This window comes from Callorhinus ursinus, unplaced genomic scaffold (genome assembly GCF_003265705.2).
Source record: "Callorhinus ursinus isolate GAN/ISIS: 27379988/994484 unplaced genomic scaffold, GSC_fseal_2.0 scaffold5, whole genome shotgun sequence".
Lineage (NCBI taxonomy): Eukaryota > Metazoa > Chordata > Mammalia > Carnivora > Otariidae > Callorhinus > Callorhinus ursinus.
In genome coordinates, this window is record NW_027397067.1 from 63797329 (window position 1) to 63814581 (window position 17253).

Consider the following 17253-nt stretch of genomic DNA (forward strand, 5'->3'; position numbering starts at 1 on the left):
GAGATGGATAGATAGAGGTGGATGGATAGGGGCAGGGATGAGAGAGATGGAGGTGGATATGGATGGATAAACAGATACAGGGCAAGATGGATCGAGGGAGAGAGAGAGAGATGGTTCTGCCTTTGCACAGCAGTGCTGAGCAATAAAAAAGACTGTGCAGGCTGAAACCATACCAAGTGGTCTCAAGCACTTGGAAAAATTAGGATTGTTCCCTGGACATTTAGTATTTCTTATTACCACATTAAAAATTGTCTTCCTGTCAGTTGTAAGTACACAGGGAAATGAAAAAAAAATTAAAACCTATTTACTTAGTAATTGATCCCTTAAGACATTAGAAAGATTGAGAATTAATGTGTTTTATTTCTTTGTCAAAAACTTGAGAGTGGTGTGAGCAGTGCTTGCTGCCTTCTCCTCATCACATAACTTAGGACTCTGAGCGAGTGTCTCTTCCAGGCCTCGACAAGCCATCCTGCTCCTTTCTAAGTCTGGATCGGCCAGCGCCATCTTATCCTTTCTACTTTCAGTGATGTGAAAGGTCTCTGAGAGTTCCCATGCTGTGAAGCTTCTCACTTCTTCTGGGGCATCTTCACCCTGTCTTCACTGACTTCTGGCTGCATATCAGGAGTCTCTTGAAGAGCACTGGCATCTATGCCCCCAAGGTCAAGTAGTTCTTCTGGAATTCCATTTATGTTTGATTTGAAGCTCACTTCTACAACGATCACTTTTCATTTCACTGTACTTTCATCTTTTTTGGACAACTCCCCCTTTCTATTATCCATCCTTATAAAAAGTCATAGATTCATCACCATGAAACAAGGAGGAAACACCACTACCCACTTTGCAGTCTGTGTGAATGAACAGGCACGTGGTGACCGATCACTGACAGGTTTTGAGAGAAGACACGGGATTGTTCACAACGTGATGCACGTCAGCTATTTACATAGTGATTTTCTGAATGAAAAGCTGCCAGCAAAGTTTGTGCTTTATAAAATTACTTGCAGCTAATAGACTATTGTAACTGAAATCTGAACTGTGTTGTTGAGAGAATGGGGATATCGACTTGAACCATGATCACTGAATTCATAGATACTGGAAACACTCAAAGCAAGGCCAACTCTGTGTGTGTGTGTGTGTGTGTGTGCATGTTTGTGTGTGTATTTTAGTCTTTCCCTAACCTGTCCTATCAAAGACAATTTCAGTCTTTGTTGGACCTGTTCATTGGACTTCTGTAGAACAAAACAGGAAGAAAGAGGAGAAGGGCAGAGGATTATTGTGTGGACAGTAAAAACTGGGACCAGCCAGATAGGTGTAACTGAATGACATAGTCAAGGATGGACAGGAAGAACAGAGAAGAGAGAAACTCTTCTTGAATCTTTTCTTGGATTTCTTCTTTTAGGGTCATGAAAGGAATGAAAGTAGTTCAAGTTTAGGATGGAAGTGGATAGGAGAGAAAAGATTTTAATTGGGGTTGTCCTTTGCTGATATGTGAGTGCCCCCTGCTATGGACTGAATACCTTCCCTTCCAAATTCATGTGTTGAAGCCCTAATGGGATGGTATTTGCAGTAGGGCCTTCGGGAGGTAATTAGGTCATGAGGATGGAGCCCCCATGATAGGATTAGCGTCCTTACAAGAAGAAGAGAGCTACCATTCCTCTCTTTCTGAGGAGTGAGGAAACAATGAAAGGGCTGTCTATAAATCAGAAAGAGGGCTTCACCAGTACTCAACTCTGCTGGCATCCTGATCTCAGATTTCCAGCCTCCAGAACTGCGAGAAACAAATTTCTGTTTATAAGCTACGCAGTCTACCATACTCTGATTCAGCAGCCTGAACGGATGAAGACACCCTTTATTTTCATAAAGACACATAAAAGACTTGAGGTTTTTTTGATATGTCTCTTCGTTACGGAACAGTGCTTTGGGCATGGGAGACTGCTCTGACTCTGGATTCCGGCGGTCTCACACAGACGGACACGTGTTCCCTGGGTCCCTATATGAGCTCAGCTTAGTGAAGAATTCTGGACTTGAGGATTAGAAAGAAGGGCTCACACTGTCTCTGCCACTTGCTGGAAGAGTGAAGTTACTCAACTTCTGCAAGCTTGCCTCATAGGATAGGAATTATTTAAAGCACATTGCCTGCGACAGACTAGGCACACAATAAATACTAATTACCAACTTCCCTTCCTCCAGTAGCACCCTAGGGAGGCAGAGCTGTATAAAAGTTCCCATTTTTAAAAATTTGAAGTGGAAATGAGCAAAGCTGAGAACTGAATTTGCATCTCAGAGCTCCCAACTGGGTTGTTTGTTTGTTTCCTTGTGTTGTGTTTTTGTGTTTTTAATCTGACAAGAAACAGTTTGCAAACTAAGATAACAAGGTAAAGCAAAGGCAACACCTGATTAACTGAGTACAAAACAGAATCCAACAATTCTGCCTGTCCCTGTTGATTAGTGTTTTTCTAAGTAGCAAGAGAGTCAGAGCCTAGTTTGTTTTTCTCTTGTCTGAAATTGGACCGTGGAAAACACATCAGTAATAATAACTACAAAAAGATTAAAGAACAATGACTGAAAAACTGTGTTTGGGGCATATTATATTTTACAGTTCCGGGTGAAAATTAGCATTGATAGGCCCTTTGGGGATAGATTGGGGCCTGGAAAGAGGTAAAAGGTTTAAGACCACTAAGAACAAGGGAAAATACCCTCATCTACAGGTGAGGGTACTCACAGGGAAAGAAGCACAGGGACCGGACTGTTACTGTCGTAGTTCAGAGGACCAGGAAGTGAAGGAAACAACAACAACAACAACAAAAATGGCTGTTGGCCCATTGCTGACCTTGATACTGTAGGGAGTCCAGAGAATGGCTATGAGAGTTCAAGGAAAGACTAAAATCAATTGCAACGAATAAGCTGCACTGGATTCTTTTAAAAATTAAATAAATAATGATAGCACCATATTGTTCTACTCTGCAATTATTCCTGTATCTTGATTTAGAGTGTGACTTTAGATCAAACACTTTCCATTCTCTGGGTCATCATCTATACAAAGAAGAAGTCGGTTTAAACCACTGTCATGGTTCAGGCTGCTATCACAGAACACCATAGACTGGGTGGCTTAAACAACAAACACTTATTTCTCATAGTTCTGGAGGCTGGAAGTGTAAGATCAGGGTACCGACATGGGGTTCCGGTGAGGGCCCTCATCCTGGCCTGGGGAGAGCTACCTTCTTGATGTATCCTCACATGGTAGAAAGAGTGTGCTCTGGTCTCTTCATCCCCAAGAAAAGCACCAATCCCATCGTGGGCACTCTGTGCTCATGACCTCATCCAAGCCTCATTACCTCCCAAAGGCCCAACCTTCAAATATCATCACGTGGAGGATGAGGGCTTCAACATATGGATTTGGGGGGGACAGGAATGTTCAGTCCCTAGCAATTACCTCTGAGTCCCTTCTCTCTGATACTGTATATGAAGGTTCCCTATTGCCCACCAAATCAAATTCAAATCATCCATCCAGCTTTCAAGATCTTCCAAAATCGGATGTTATCAAGGTACCAGATGTGTTTGATGAACACTTGCCTCCCTTTAGATCAGTCTCTAGCATGCCTTCACTACAAGCTGTAGTGGTAATATACAAGTGTGTAGAGGTAATCGATTACCTTTTACCAAGGTAAAATACAAGTGTGCAGAGGTAATCGATTACCTTTTACCAAGGTAAAATACAAGTGTGCAGAGGTAATCGATTACCTCCAACTTTTTCCATGTGCATTCTCCTCTCTTGGAGTGCACTGAATTCTCCCCACTGCCTCAAGGACTAGCCATTTTGTGGGAGCCATTCTTCCAGTCCTCAGACTATCTCACAGGGAAGAATAACGTTAATATAAAGTTTTCCTCCTGTGTAGTATAGAGGAGGTTTTAGGATTAGCATAGACAGGGATTTTAAAAGGGAAGTTGTTGTTGTTTCATATTGTTTTAGTTCATGTAAATGCCCGTTCTAAAAATCTGAAATTAAATTTAATATGTACAAATCATGTCCCAGAGCTGCTATTAATCACAAAATCAAAGATTAACAGCATAGGAAAAGACAAAGAACATCAATTTAAGGTAAATTACAGCCGGATATATATAGGATCACACTTTATATCTTTACAAATACCAAGCAAATTCTCTGATATTTGTGATAAGAAGGCCACAGTATTAAGGATTTGCCATTCATTGTAACATTTTGCTGAAAACCATTTGTATGCCTCCACACTAGGATTCAGTATTAAATATTTAATCAAAAAAGATTCCAGCTTGGATTTTTTTCCCTAGGACTTGATCTATGGTAATCTTTTAAGAAGTTCGGAAGCAGAAGGCAATAAAAGACATTCCTGCTTCTGATAACTGTCCATGGTAAGTCATTACTGCTCGTAGGAATACAACACATAATACAACTTGAAGAAACATCTGTAATGGTTACCTGAAATTGTAAGAACAGTACTATTCTAAAACCAAAAAGAGGTTTTTATGAGCCTCTATTAGTGCTCCATGGGAATGCCTGATAATGTGTCTACTGATAATATGGTATAAGCAGACAACTTACAAGCGAGGAAATGGAAACTTTGGAAAAAATTTCAACATCATTAGTAATGATACGACTGTATTTTCCAACTGTGCAAAGAGTAATGAAGTTTGTGTTAAAAGAGATGACAAAGAAAAAAAAACAACACCTCTAGGAGTTGAGAGCAGCTCACTCCCTTGGACTTGGAGGTAGAGGGATATGTGTGCAGGACAGCTCCCTTCGCCCCTCCAGGTCTGGCTCTCCACCCTTTTCCAGACCCTGCTTGTGCCTTTGGAGACAGGGCTTATCAGAATACATCAATGGGGCTCCCTTGCCTCTGGCTTCCCATCAGCCTCATCCAATGGGAGACACCAGCAGGAGATCAGGGGGCGGGGTCACGGGGGTTGGGCTTCCCTCCCAAAGACCACAGCTCTTAGTGGTGGCCCTTTTCTATAGCTACCAGTCTTGCTAGTTTCGGCTAACTGCTCCTTTTCCTTGCCATTTCAGATTAAGGGGTGGCTGTGGCCTCTTGTTGTTGGCAGCTCTGGAGTGCTTCTCCATCTCTTCTTGGTCTTCCTTACCTTGGCCACACCTTACAAATTATCCCTTCATTAAATCCTTTCCAATCATCGCTTTTGAGTTTGCCATCCATTTCCCGCCAGGACCCTGAGATCTCCAGAACATCTGCCCATCTACTCGGGCCCTTAAGCAAGTGAGGGCCTCTTTCCATCGCAGTCCTTTCCTCCTCCTATAGCAGGTAATGTCTGTTGCTTTGCCTGCCCCAGAATCCATTCAGTCTCTTCCTTGCACGGCAGCCAACCTTTCCATTAGAGAACCACCTCTCCTCATCTCTCAGGGCACAAGGTTCGGATGAGGCCGATCTCAGCACAACCCAGGGTGAACATCTGATCTAAGTCAGTTCAAGGAGGCTTCATCTCAGGACTTCTGTTGCAACCGGGAGGGCAAAGAGGCTCTTTTATTCAGGCGGACAGGTAGGCCATAAGGGAAAACACAAGCCTGGAACTGTTGGGCCAAGGGCAAAGGCTTGCCTACAGGTACACCAATGAAGTGGGCCGGGTGCAAAAAGATGGAGAAGCAGGCCTAATATCATTATTTGGATCCCTGGATCCCGCCATGGCTGAAGCTGATCCTTGGGTACTGTTCACTTTTCTCAAAAGTAATACATCCCTTTTTTGCTCAAGCTGAGGTGAGCTTTCTATCATTTGCAATGAAAATATCCCCCACACAGTTGGAGGAAGTAAAAAGTAGAGAGTATTAGAGACTGTTGACTTCTAAAATGATGTCACCCTGATCTGCAGTATCGTTTTCATTGAGAACCCCAGCACACAGGTCACGAGAGGCTACCTATGGTTTTTGTTTATTACACTCTGGGGGCTACCACCATCTGCATTGTTCCTTTGATCCTTTGAAATCTGTGAGAGATGGGACAACACCAAATCAAACAACCCACTCCGTGCTGAACTCTGTGGCTGAGACTCAGGCATGAACTGGTGCAATCAAAGCACAATGGTGGAAAATAGCCTAATGCTGTGTTCAAGTATTATTTTCAAGTGCTGTTTGCCTGGGCCGTCTCAGATGACATGGTTCACTGGCAGAAAGGCTGTTTATTGCGACAATCATTATTCCCATTTACCGCCTATTACAATGTGAGCCACTGGGAGGTCAGACTGTTCCAAAAGCCCGGTGTTCCTGAGCACTCAAGATCAAGTTGAAGGGACAGCAATCAGGTATAGGGATAATGGCAAAGGCTCAACCCTTTGAAACGAAGAGAAGGGTTACCTCCCAGCAGACCGCTGCAAAGTGAGTTTTACCATCTTCAACGTATCATGTAGCTTGGGAAAAGAAATCAGAGTGACAGTGTTAACATGACCCCAGGTCCTTTTCCACAGTAGCTGTCCTCCCTGAGAACAAAGATTAAATCTTCATTCATCCTTATACACTTCACTCCTGCCTAGTACCATGCCTTGCACACAATAGGTGCTCACAAATGATGACCTTCAGGGCCTGCTGGCTTAAGAACAGAGATAAAATAGAAGATAATACATCAAAAGAGCCCACACCCGGTAGTTGCTAAGAACTCCTTGCTGTTATTGCGATTATTTGTAAATGAATGTATCTACGTTATTAACAAGTAGGTTCATGAAAACTCACAGAAACCCCCTTTTTAAGCAACCTTTTCCACTTCCTTATCTCACAAGGCAAACGCTCCTTTGGGCATTGAGTTATTTTCCCTGACTTCCATATGTGTGACAAACTACGCATCTACTCGCTCATTCATCCGTTTGACAAACAATCTGTGACCACCTGTAATTTGCAACGTATTGGACTCTATGTCGGGGAATCAAAGCAGATTAGGACACAGCTCCCCATGTATAACACAAGCCTGCTAGAGATGGACAGGAAGTCCAAATAGCCTGTGAATGAGAGATCCAGCCTATGGAATGAGGTAACTGACTTTATGGTTGCAACAAGTGCTGGGGGAAGCCGGGGGGGAAATGTCTACTCCTGGGGGAGCATTTTCCTTACCTTATCTGCAAGCCAGCCAAGATGCCTGATCTCTCGGCTCCCAGCAATGCCTGTTTTCCCCAGCTGCTCTCTGACCTCAGCAATCACTTGGGTCAGCAGGTCACTAACATTGGAATGGATGGCACTGAACCAGGCCTGGGCAGTGGCTGAATCCTTGCTCCTTAGGATCACTGTGTGCTTAGCATCTGGAGAGTGGATTTCAAGCTGCCTAGAGAAGCAGAGAGAGAAGGGTTAGAACATTTCCTGGTAGGTCATGCTTTGTCAAGTCCTAGGCCACAGAGGTGAATTAATTCTGTACTCTTACTTTTGGACTTTGTCAGCTTTGCATGGTTTATCTTAATGTTTCTTTCATTCATTCACCCATTTGTTCATCCACAAACATCCACTGAGTGCTTAGGCATTGGTCTAGATTTTGGGGACACAGTTATTCAACCATCAGATCACCTGAACTAAGGATGTCTGGTTTTCCTATTATTCAGCTGACTGGCTTATCAATAGTATCATATCAAGACTTCCAAACTGTGAGCTGATACTGATTTGCTTTACCTCTCAATCCACAGAGGATTTTAATAATGTACACACGTTTGCTGCTAGTGCAGAAAGTAGACTGAAATATCCAGCCACATGCTTAATCCTACTGCTCAGTGTTAATTGTGAAATTTAAGAACCAAAGATGACCAAACTTTGCATTCCTTAGAAATCCTGTCTGTGGCACACTTACCCAACATTTAACCCTTGGACATGTGTAATGAAGAAGCGAATGGGCCTAGGATGGGGTCACAGTGGGGGAGAGAGGCACACTAAGAGCTCTTTTAAAGCCGAATAAGAAAAGAAAGCAAAAGTCAAACACCAAAGCTTACACCAGAACTGCACAGAGACCACCCCGAGATACAAAGTGAGATTTGCATACTGTGATTGTGGTAAAAGAAGGAAGTTCTAGATAGATATTTTTTTGAAGTACTCCTAGATTAACATGACATTGCAAAAATAGTATATATAGACAGTATAATGGACTCTCCGTCCATTATACCCTACAATATCAAAACCAGGAAACTGACATTGGTACAATGTAGGTGTGTGGTTCTATGTCATTTTATCACCTGGGAATCACAGCACTCAGAATACAGGACTATTCTAGCCCCACAAAGCCCTCCCTCCAGCTACCCCTGATAGTTACAGTGCTCTGCTCGCCACTGTAATCCCAAATCCCTGGCAACCAATAACCTGTCCTTCACACCTATACTTTTTAGACAGCTAATTTTTATTGCATTTATTCATTCATGTATGCATGCAAATAAATATTTTACATTCACTTTTGCATCAGAAATATATAGGAATTGGGAAAATCAAAACTGAATAAAAATGATCCATTTGTTATTTCATCCCTTAATTATTATGCTACCATGCACTGAATACTTACTATTTATATATGTGTTTCTCCTAATATCCCTAGGACTGTTATTATTAATCCTATTTAATAGAAGAAAAAACTAAAGTTTGGAGGGAGAGAGAATTTACCCAAGGCCACACAGTGATGCTAGGATTCAAACCTATGTTGGTTAGGCTCAAAATCCCATCAATTTGGCTACTGTATTACAGTACCTCTCCTTTAGATGGGACAACATCCCACAGGGGGCACTCATTTTCTTCCACAGCTGTCTGAAGTCCCACTCTCATGCTCAGTAGTGGCCTTAGCTCCTGAGTTTCAAAATAACAATATTGCAGATCACCTGAAAATCAGAAGTCCCAATGCAACCTGGCCTCAACATTCAAAACCAAACTTTTAGAGTGAGTAAACTGTTTTGCTCATAAACTAAAATTGTAGAAAAGGAATGATTTGAAAGTGGAATGTCTCTGGGGGAGTTTTAGCAAAAATTAACATTTTTTTTTTTTTTGGTCAAAAATTTGCAAAACAAGACTCCTAAGACTCCAAAGGTTTTTTTGTGATAAAACAGGGAATTCTTTAGGTGACATCTGTCCTCAGAAGAAAAACATCTCATGCCTCTTGGGCACTTTTCAAAGAAATGGGAGGTAGTTCTTGCCCACAGTTCTCCCTCTTCAGTAAAGTTACATAGCCAAATACCAACCAGGGTTCTCAAAATGCATTAATGAGAGCTCAAAGCACTTTTCTTTTTCAAAATTTTTACTTTATTTATTTTTTAAGTAGGCCCCATGTCCAGCATAGAGCCCAACGTGGGGCTCAAACTCATGACACTGAGCTCAAGATTTGAACTGAGATTGAGTTGGACACCTCACCAACTGAGCCACCCAGGCACCCCAAGATTTTATTTTTAAGTTATCCCTTTCCCCCCCGTGGGGCTCAAGCCCACAACCCCCAAGATCAAGACTTGCATGCTCCCCTGACTGAGCCAGCCAGGTGCCCCTCAGCATGCTTTTCAAATTATTCTAACATGATCTGTTATTCTAGAAATTTAAAACCTGCAACTATTTCATTTACAATATTTTCTTTTGAAGAGGTGCATTTGTTTTTAAACAAATGATGATTTGGGAAGCCGCCACCCCCCAGGTTATCACACACATATATGCACATGATGCCAGCAAGGAAGAAAGGAAACAAAGAACATCTTTGTTGGATTGTCGGCCTACCCCCAGAGGAAAGCTGACTTGTAAACAAACGTACAGGCTAATGATACAGAGGCCCGTTTCTACAGAGGCCCGTTTCTCCGGGGCCCTAACAGCATTTATCATCATTAATTTTTAAGTAAACTTTTTAAGTATAACCTACAGACAGAAAAGTGTACAAATCGCAGTGCACAAATGTACTTTTGCAAAGGGAATGCATTTGTGGAACCACCATTCAGATCAAGGAACGGAACACTACACGCGGCCCAGAAGTCCGCTTCCAGCCCCCTTTCCAGCTATTACCGCCCCACCCCTCACCAAATCACCACTATTCGGATTTCTGTCACCACGACTTACTTTTATCCCAGCCAAAAGTGTGAGTTTTTGTTTTCGTTGGCTGTTGTTGCCTGAAGTACAGGGAGGATCTTGGGCTATTTCTGGGGCAAACTAGCAGGTCCTATACTTTTAGTGGTGGTTCTCGAAGCGCGGCTGACTGGCAGCAGCTGCACCACCCGGAGAACTTACTGGAAAAGTAAATTCTCGGATCTCACTATTTCTAACATCATGGAATGGAAAAAGGATAACTTTGGGGAGAGCGGCATGAGTCTTCTGCAAGATCTTGGATGCCTTGGGGCAAACCTGATAACTCCATCCCCTGTGATCCCTCTACCTCTGCTGTACCTAAAAGAGCCCCAAGAGGCCCATGTTCAGGAGCCTACGTCGATAGGAGTTAGGATCATCACTAGAGCTACAAACATCTGCTAAAGCCCCTTTATTTTCTCAATGCCTGAACCAACCAGCAACTGTGAGGGTGAAAGACTTTGCTGATAACATACTACAAAAGAACCATTTTCGCATATTTCATGTAAGCCATTTTTTCAAAAGCAATTTCAACTCCAATAAGTACTTCATCAATTTGTAAATGTATGGAAGGAGACAAAGGTGAAGAGATGAAGTAGAAATAGGGGAGGGCAGGAGTGGGGGGAGGAAGAAAAGGGAAATAAGAAAAACTCTAGGGTGGAAATGCTACTGTGGCTGGGTAGCTGAAGTCATTGAAGTCAGAGAACCACAAAGGCATGATACAGTGGAAGTAAAAAAAAGCACAGGACAGGGGTGTCTGGGGGGCTCAGTCAGATAGGCGACCAACTCTTGGTTTTAGCTCAAGTCATGATCTCTGGGTTGTGAGATCGCGAGCTCTACGTGGCGCTCTGTGCTGGGTGAGGGGCCTGCTTAAGATGCTCTCAGTTCCCCCCCTTCCTCTTCTCTCTGTCCCTCTCTCTCTTAAAAATAAATAAATAAATAAATAAAATCTTGAAAAAAAAAAAAGCACGGGGCAGAACAGTGAGAGTAGTGTGGTATCACTGATGTCAAAGTGATTTTTATAGATGCTTGTAACTGTGGAGACTATGCTGGGAAATGTATCCAGGTGGGTTCAATGAGGAGGGAAATTGAGCAACATGAAGACAAGATTAGAAAGGAGACTTCACTGTCTCACATTCTATCTCCTGAATTGTGTTCCATGTATGCATTGTGTATTCACTGTACTGGAATGGCAGAGGAGGAGGAGGAAGGGCAGGTGGATCGGGCTGCAGGTTAAAACTTGTCTCAAATCCAAGCTCTGTCACTTACGAACTATACTATACTCTCTTACGACCATCTGTGATTCCTTCTGCCCAGTTTCCATTCCCCCTTTCTGGAAACAGGCTTTACCCCCATTCTCAGCCTCAATGGTTTGGGGGTTCAATGGTTTCAGTGTCGTAGGTGTGATCTAATCTGGGTCACGGAGATCTGGCCCAGGATTTCTGTAGGAGTAATTGTTAAGGAGATGTTTTTTCCGTATCACATCTACTGAGGGGTCAGATAAAATCATGGATTTACTGAAGGCCATCTTGCCATCAAGAGGGGAGGGCCTGACTGCAAATGAAGCCAACATTGAGGAAAACAGGGCCGAGAGTGCTGGATCCAGCCATACCTGACACACAGCATATCCTTGTACTTTTCTCCTATGTTCCCCTTTTTGCATAAACCTATCTGAATTGGGCTGACAAATACAATTAAAAGTCCTGACTCATTGATCACAAATAGGTCACATAATTTCTATGAGCCTTGAGTATCTTTTTCCCCTGTATAATAGGGGTGGTGGTGGTGATGATAATGATGATGAAATGATAATGATAATTATAATGGAAGTGATAATAATAAAACCTTCACGGGGTTACTAGAGCATCAAATGAGGTAAGAGTTGTGAAAGTGCTCTGTGACTTGTAAATCCTGATATTAGCAGGTGCCATTTATGCTTTTGGCATTTTAAGACTCTTCTGTTGGCTCAGTAAGTGGGAAAAGGCACTATATTAGTGAATACAATGCTTTTGAATTGTCTGCACATATGAGCACATATAAGTTAGTTCTTTCCTAACTGCACCATTAATAGAGAAACGAGGCATGCATATTGAAACAAAATCCTAATAAATCTCGAGTTACAAAATGGACTTGGAAACATGCAGTGATTTCAATATGTTGATATGATGTGCCTATATGTGAGTGTTCAAGAAAACTCACAGGTGTTTAGCGTGTGTTGGGTGTCCCTGTCCCCAGGAAGCTCACCATGTACACAGTAGGATGAATAGTATCACTCCAAATTCATGTCTGCCCAGAACCTCAGAATGTGACTGATTTGGAAATAGAATCTTTGTGGAAGTAATTAAAGTGAGGATGGGGATGAGATCCTTATTCCATTCATCTGCCCACTGAATTAGAGTGGGTCCTAAATCCAAGGAGGTGTCATTCTAAGAGACAGAAAAGACACGGAGATGCGGAGAAGAAGGCAATGTGAAGATGGACACAGAGACTGGAGTGATGTATCCACAGCCAATGATCGCCAAAGATCGGCAGGTACCAGAAGCTAGCACAGAGGCAGGGGATGGTTTCTCCCTCAAAGCTTCTGGAGGGAACCAGTCCGGCCAAGTCCTTGATTGCACACTTCTGGCCTCCAAAACCGAGAGAGAAGAAATTTCTGTTGTTTTACGCTTTCCAGTTTGTGCCCGCTTTGTCACGGCAGTCCTAGAAAACTAATACACCGTGTAACTATCTTCTTGCGCATAGTTGAATGGGAACTGCACTGATGTGTAAGACACACAGATGCTGGAAGTAACTCGTAAGATGCAGATCACTTGGGACTGTGGCAATCAGTCTTCCACTGCAACATACATTGGAGTTACACAGTCTTCTCTTTGGCGAAACAACAACAACAACAACAACAAAATACCCTTACCCCCACCAGCATTCAATTCTATAACCAGAAAGGAAAAGGAAACCCTCCTGGAATGAGGGACATAGACAAAGCCGTCGGAAGCACGCAGGCCCCTAGTAGGCCTTGCTCAGTCCATCACAGGGCCTTCTACTTCCCTCCTGGTATTAAAAAAAAAAAAAAAAAAAAAAAATCTAGACGACCTCCTTGCTAGCTGATGAGTCCTGCATTTCTGGAACCGGGAAAGAGGAGGGAGGGAGTGAATAAAAGGGCAATAAAGTCAGGATGGCCGAATGGAGCTACTTCTAGCAGGCCAGTCTTTTACAACTCCTATCTTGTTCCCCAGTTGAACTGACCACTGCTTGATGAATTGTGTTTATCTGTAGTTCAGCGATAAAGTTCTCTTCTAATTCCCTGCTGAATGGAAATATTTAGGGCAATGCCACAGCTGTGTTTATTCTCACACTCTACCACAGTTATGTAAATACTGCCTATGGAACTCTTTCTGATAAAGGCCCGTACCAACCCCAAGGAATTACACACTCACTCGAGCTGGCTGCCAAGACGGGCAGTTTCGATCCAGCTTGGCACAGCCGGTGAATGATATCACAGCTTCTCGGAGATCATTTGGCAAACCTCGCAATAAAAGAGTGATTTTCCTACCCTCTTACTCTTTTAAAGACTCCCGCTGAGACCAATAATATTTTCCCAGAATTCTCTACTCCCCCTGTTCAGAGACACGAGGCTGCCACATAAACCTTGAAGCCTCCCAACGCAAAATTAATACATAAAGCCTGCAACCTGGCAACAAAGGTTTCCCGTGACCTTTCCCCTCCAAGGTGAGGCTGGAGGAAACACAGATGAAGGTAGTCGGGAGCGGAAGGCCTGCGGGCTTGCAGCAACCCCTGGGAATGGAGGGGAATTCAAACCACCTGGTTCCTGGTCATTATGGTTGCTCCCAGTTCCATGAACCTGTGATTCCCAAGGCTGACAGAAAAGATTTCCCCACAGACAAATGTATGGCACACCATTGATAGTGGCTATCTCTACATAGTTGAATTCTGAAGTATTTTTATTTCCACCTTTCTGCTTTTCTTGAATTTCTAAACTTTTTGCAATGTAATCAAAGATGAGGAAAAAAGTTTAAGAAAAGGAATGTTTGCACCCCTTTTCACTAGGAAAAATAGCTTTATGTAGACAAGAAAACATCACAGAAAAAATTAGAAAAAAAATGGATTCTTTTTTTAAATCCTCAAATTGGTTGTAACCAAAAGACTTCAAAAGAAAGAGATCAGAGATCTGTATTTACAATATTCATAATGAGGAGAACTTGTCTTGTAGGGATGAAAACTCCACCACCGCAGGTGTTCACTTTCCTCATTTTGTCCCTTCCACCAGCCTATGAGGTGAATGGTATTAGTGTGTCTACTTTCCAGATGAGAAGTTGGCACCTCAGAAGGGCTAGCTTGTTCACTCTTCCAGTCAGTAAGAGGCAAAGCTGGAACTGGATCCCTAGCACGTCTGACTGCACAGCCTGTGTCTTATTCATTATGCTCCACTGAGTAGGATGTTTGTAGAAGGTGGTCTGTTGCTTACAAGAGTAGAGAATATTTTTCATCTTGGTTGCTGCTCAATATCTTTCAGGCACCCTTCCTGTGTATTTGGAAAGTTTTCCAAATTGTGAGTTGAGTTTCCCCTGCGGTAGAAGCCAGAATTTGAGTTCCCTTGTCTTTCTTGCTGCTACGGCTCAGAGCCACTCACTCAAAATGGCAAGGACGCACCGTGAGAAAGTAGCTGTGTATGGAATCCCTCTTTTGGCAAGTATGGCGGCATGAAGCATCCAGCTCTAAATGGGAGCTTGGCCAGTCCCGAGTTGTTACTGGTGCAAGCTAAGGCAGTTGTGCGAACTGTGGCATGGTTGTTAAGTGGCAGCAAGAGCAGGATTTCTTCTAGAACAGGATTCTCAATGTGGATGGGTGTTGAGCTTAGCCTGCCTCTCTGAACTCTTTGGGAAACATGTGAGCACTCTCATATCCTCAGCCAGAGTTGATTCTATTGCCCGAAACTACAATCCCCTGCTAAGAATGCAGATTTCGGAATCTAGCTGCCATTATGGGAGCTAATGAGATCACCTAAGGAATATGTCAAGTGCGAGCAGTGAATAGAAAAGGAACCAGAAAAGGTGTTCTGCTGTTTTTCACAAAATCCCATTTTAAAAACAGGTCATGCATGATATAATATTCTGCTAGGCTCTGAGGGAACCTGACAATATCTCTCATGTTGGCTAGGTTTCAGGTTTTCAGTAACACATAAATTTACAAAATGTGTGAAGAATTTCAGCACTTTGACTTTCCTAGGGGAATGATATCATTATCAAAGTTTTAGAAGAGGAGTCAGCTAATGTCAAACTAGAGAAAACATTTTGTTTTTCCACTACGGACTTCATCTGTACCTCACAGAATACTCTGTGAATTGACCTAGCTCAACTGATTTTTTTCAGCCATTTAAATATACAATGTGCTATGCAGGTCAAATAAATTTACATTTGTCTCTAGATTCTTAATCTAGACACTGACAGCATAAACAGTCCATCCCAGAGTCCAGTCCAGAGCATAGCTTTTGCAGTCCGAATATCTATTCTTGCTTCTTCCGAATTAGATTATTTTGGGCTGGAGTTAGCAAATAAAAATATACGATACCCAGCTAAATAGAATTTCAAATAAACAACCAACAGTTTTTAGTGTTAAGTATGTCTTGCACAATACCTAGTGGTAGAAATGGTATAAAGTACCTGGATTAGAAAGTGTATAGAAAATAGAACTGATAGGACTTCATGATGGATTAGCTTTGAGGGATGGGAAAGAGGGGAGTGTCAAGGAGCTTTCTGGCTCAGACAGCTGAATGAACGACCGTGTCTCTTACTAAGATAAAAAATGGAAAACGATTTGGCAAGAAACATGAGTTTGGGAAATATCTCCATCTTCACATAGGTATCTTGTAATAACCTCAAACTTGTACACATAGACTCAAGAGTCTGTCTCTTCTATGGTTATGTTATTTTCATGGAATCCACATCTTCCCAATAATCCAGGTTGGATGATCCCATCGTTCTTGATGTCTCCTGTCCTCCTCTCGTAGGATCCATTCAGTCTCCAAGTTTTATCAGTATTACCTCGGTAGTATCTCCCTTCAGAAGAGGTGGCCACACTGTAAATTAGCAAGTTTTCTCAGTGGAGCTAGGGTAAACACTGGTCTAGGATGGGATGTGAGTTCTACTTTGTAGGCCAACTTTGATCAAATGGTAACAGTTGCCTGAAATGATATTAAAAAGAGCCTGAGGTCTCATTCTAGACTCAATGAGAAAAAGTAGCATCATCATATGTTGACATCTGCCATGGATAATGGGAGTGGGGATTGGCAGCACTCATGTTGTCTACTTGACATTTCTAGAAAGCATTTTGAAATGTAGCTCTCACACGTAGCTCCTGATGGCCCTAATCTTAGAGACAGCAGTGGCCTTCTGTCATCCGACAATTTCTCTTTCAAGGCTTATCCCTTTATAGTTTCTCTCTCCCTCTAGACTGTAAATTCCTTGCGGGTATGATATATATTATGTTAATATCCCCCACTGCCTGACACAGAGGGGCATAACCCGTAAGTTTCTCCTGGACTAAGTGAATGGATGGCTCCGTCTATTACTAAAAGTTTGTCCAGACTCGATGGTGGCTCTCTTTCTAACTTCTTGTCAAAGTTCTTTAACTGCCTCCTTTTACATTGTGCTTTTCCCTCACTACACATTAACCCTTTCAGTCTGGAGTAATGAAATTTAATTCTATGGTATAAAGTACTTCAGTTCTACATCGTAAGATTTATTTAATGTATTTAAATACATAAAATCAAAAATGTTTTAATGTCCCAGAAGGACAGTTTCCACGGATAATGTGCAATAGTAGTCAACTCTGAAGTGTTTAGTTTATTTCATATTATCTTGTTTATCAATTTGTCATCCATAATTTTCTTGGGCTAAAGTAATCAATTTGTGATCTGGCCAGTCTTATCCCGGTTGGACATAAAAGCAGGCAGACTTGTAAATGTGTAAATCAGGGTCAAGAGATGACACGACCTAAAGCAACAAGGAATACTTCTATCTGAGAGGTAAGGACAGAAGTGGATGCCACTTAATTCATTTCTGTCTGACTCATGGACAAGATTACAAGATGCCTTGTCATTCGTTAATTAATCAATTATTTTTCGAGAGCCTAGTACCTAGCCATGGCATGAGGCACATGAGGGAAAGGGAACCGAACGTCGACATGGTTTCTGTGATCCCTGAGATTACGGT

The 17253-nt window shown here is 42.4% G+C and overlaps 1 protein-coding gene across 1 annotated transcript in view; it reads right to left on the reverse strand.

The window, feature by feature from the left end:
- SNTB1 (syntrophin beta 1) overlaps positions 1-17253 on the reverse strand; it is a 234321-nt gene that overhangs the window by 89453 nt on the left and 127615 nt on the right. The window contains exon 4 of the mRNA XM_025871052.2: positions 7082-7289. Coding sequence (XP_025726837.1) covers positions 7082-7289 — 208 coding nt within the window. The remainder of the gene's footprint in view (positions 1-7081; positions 7290-17253) is intronic.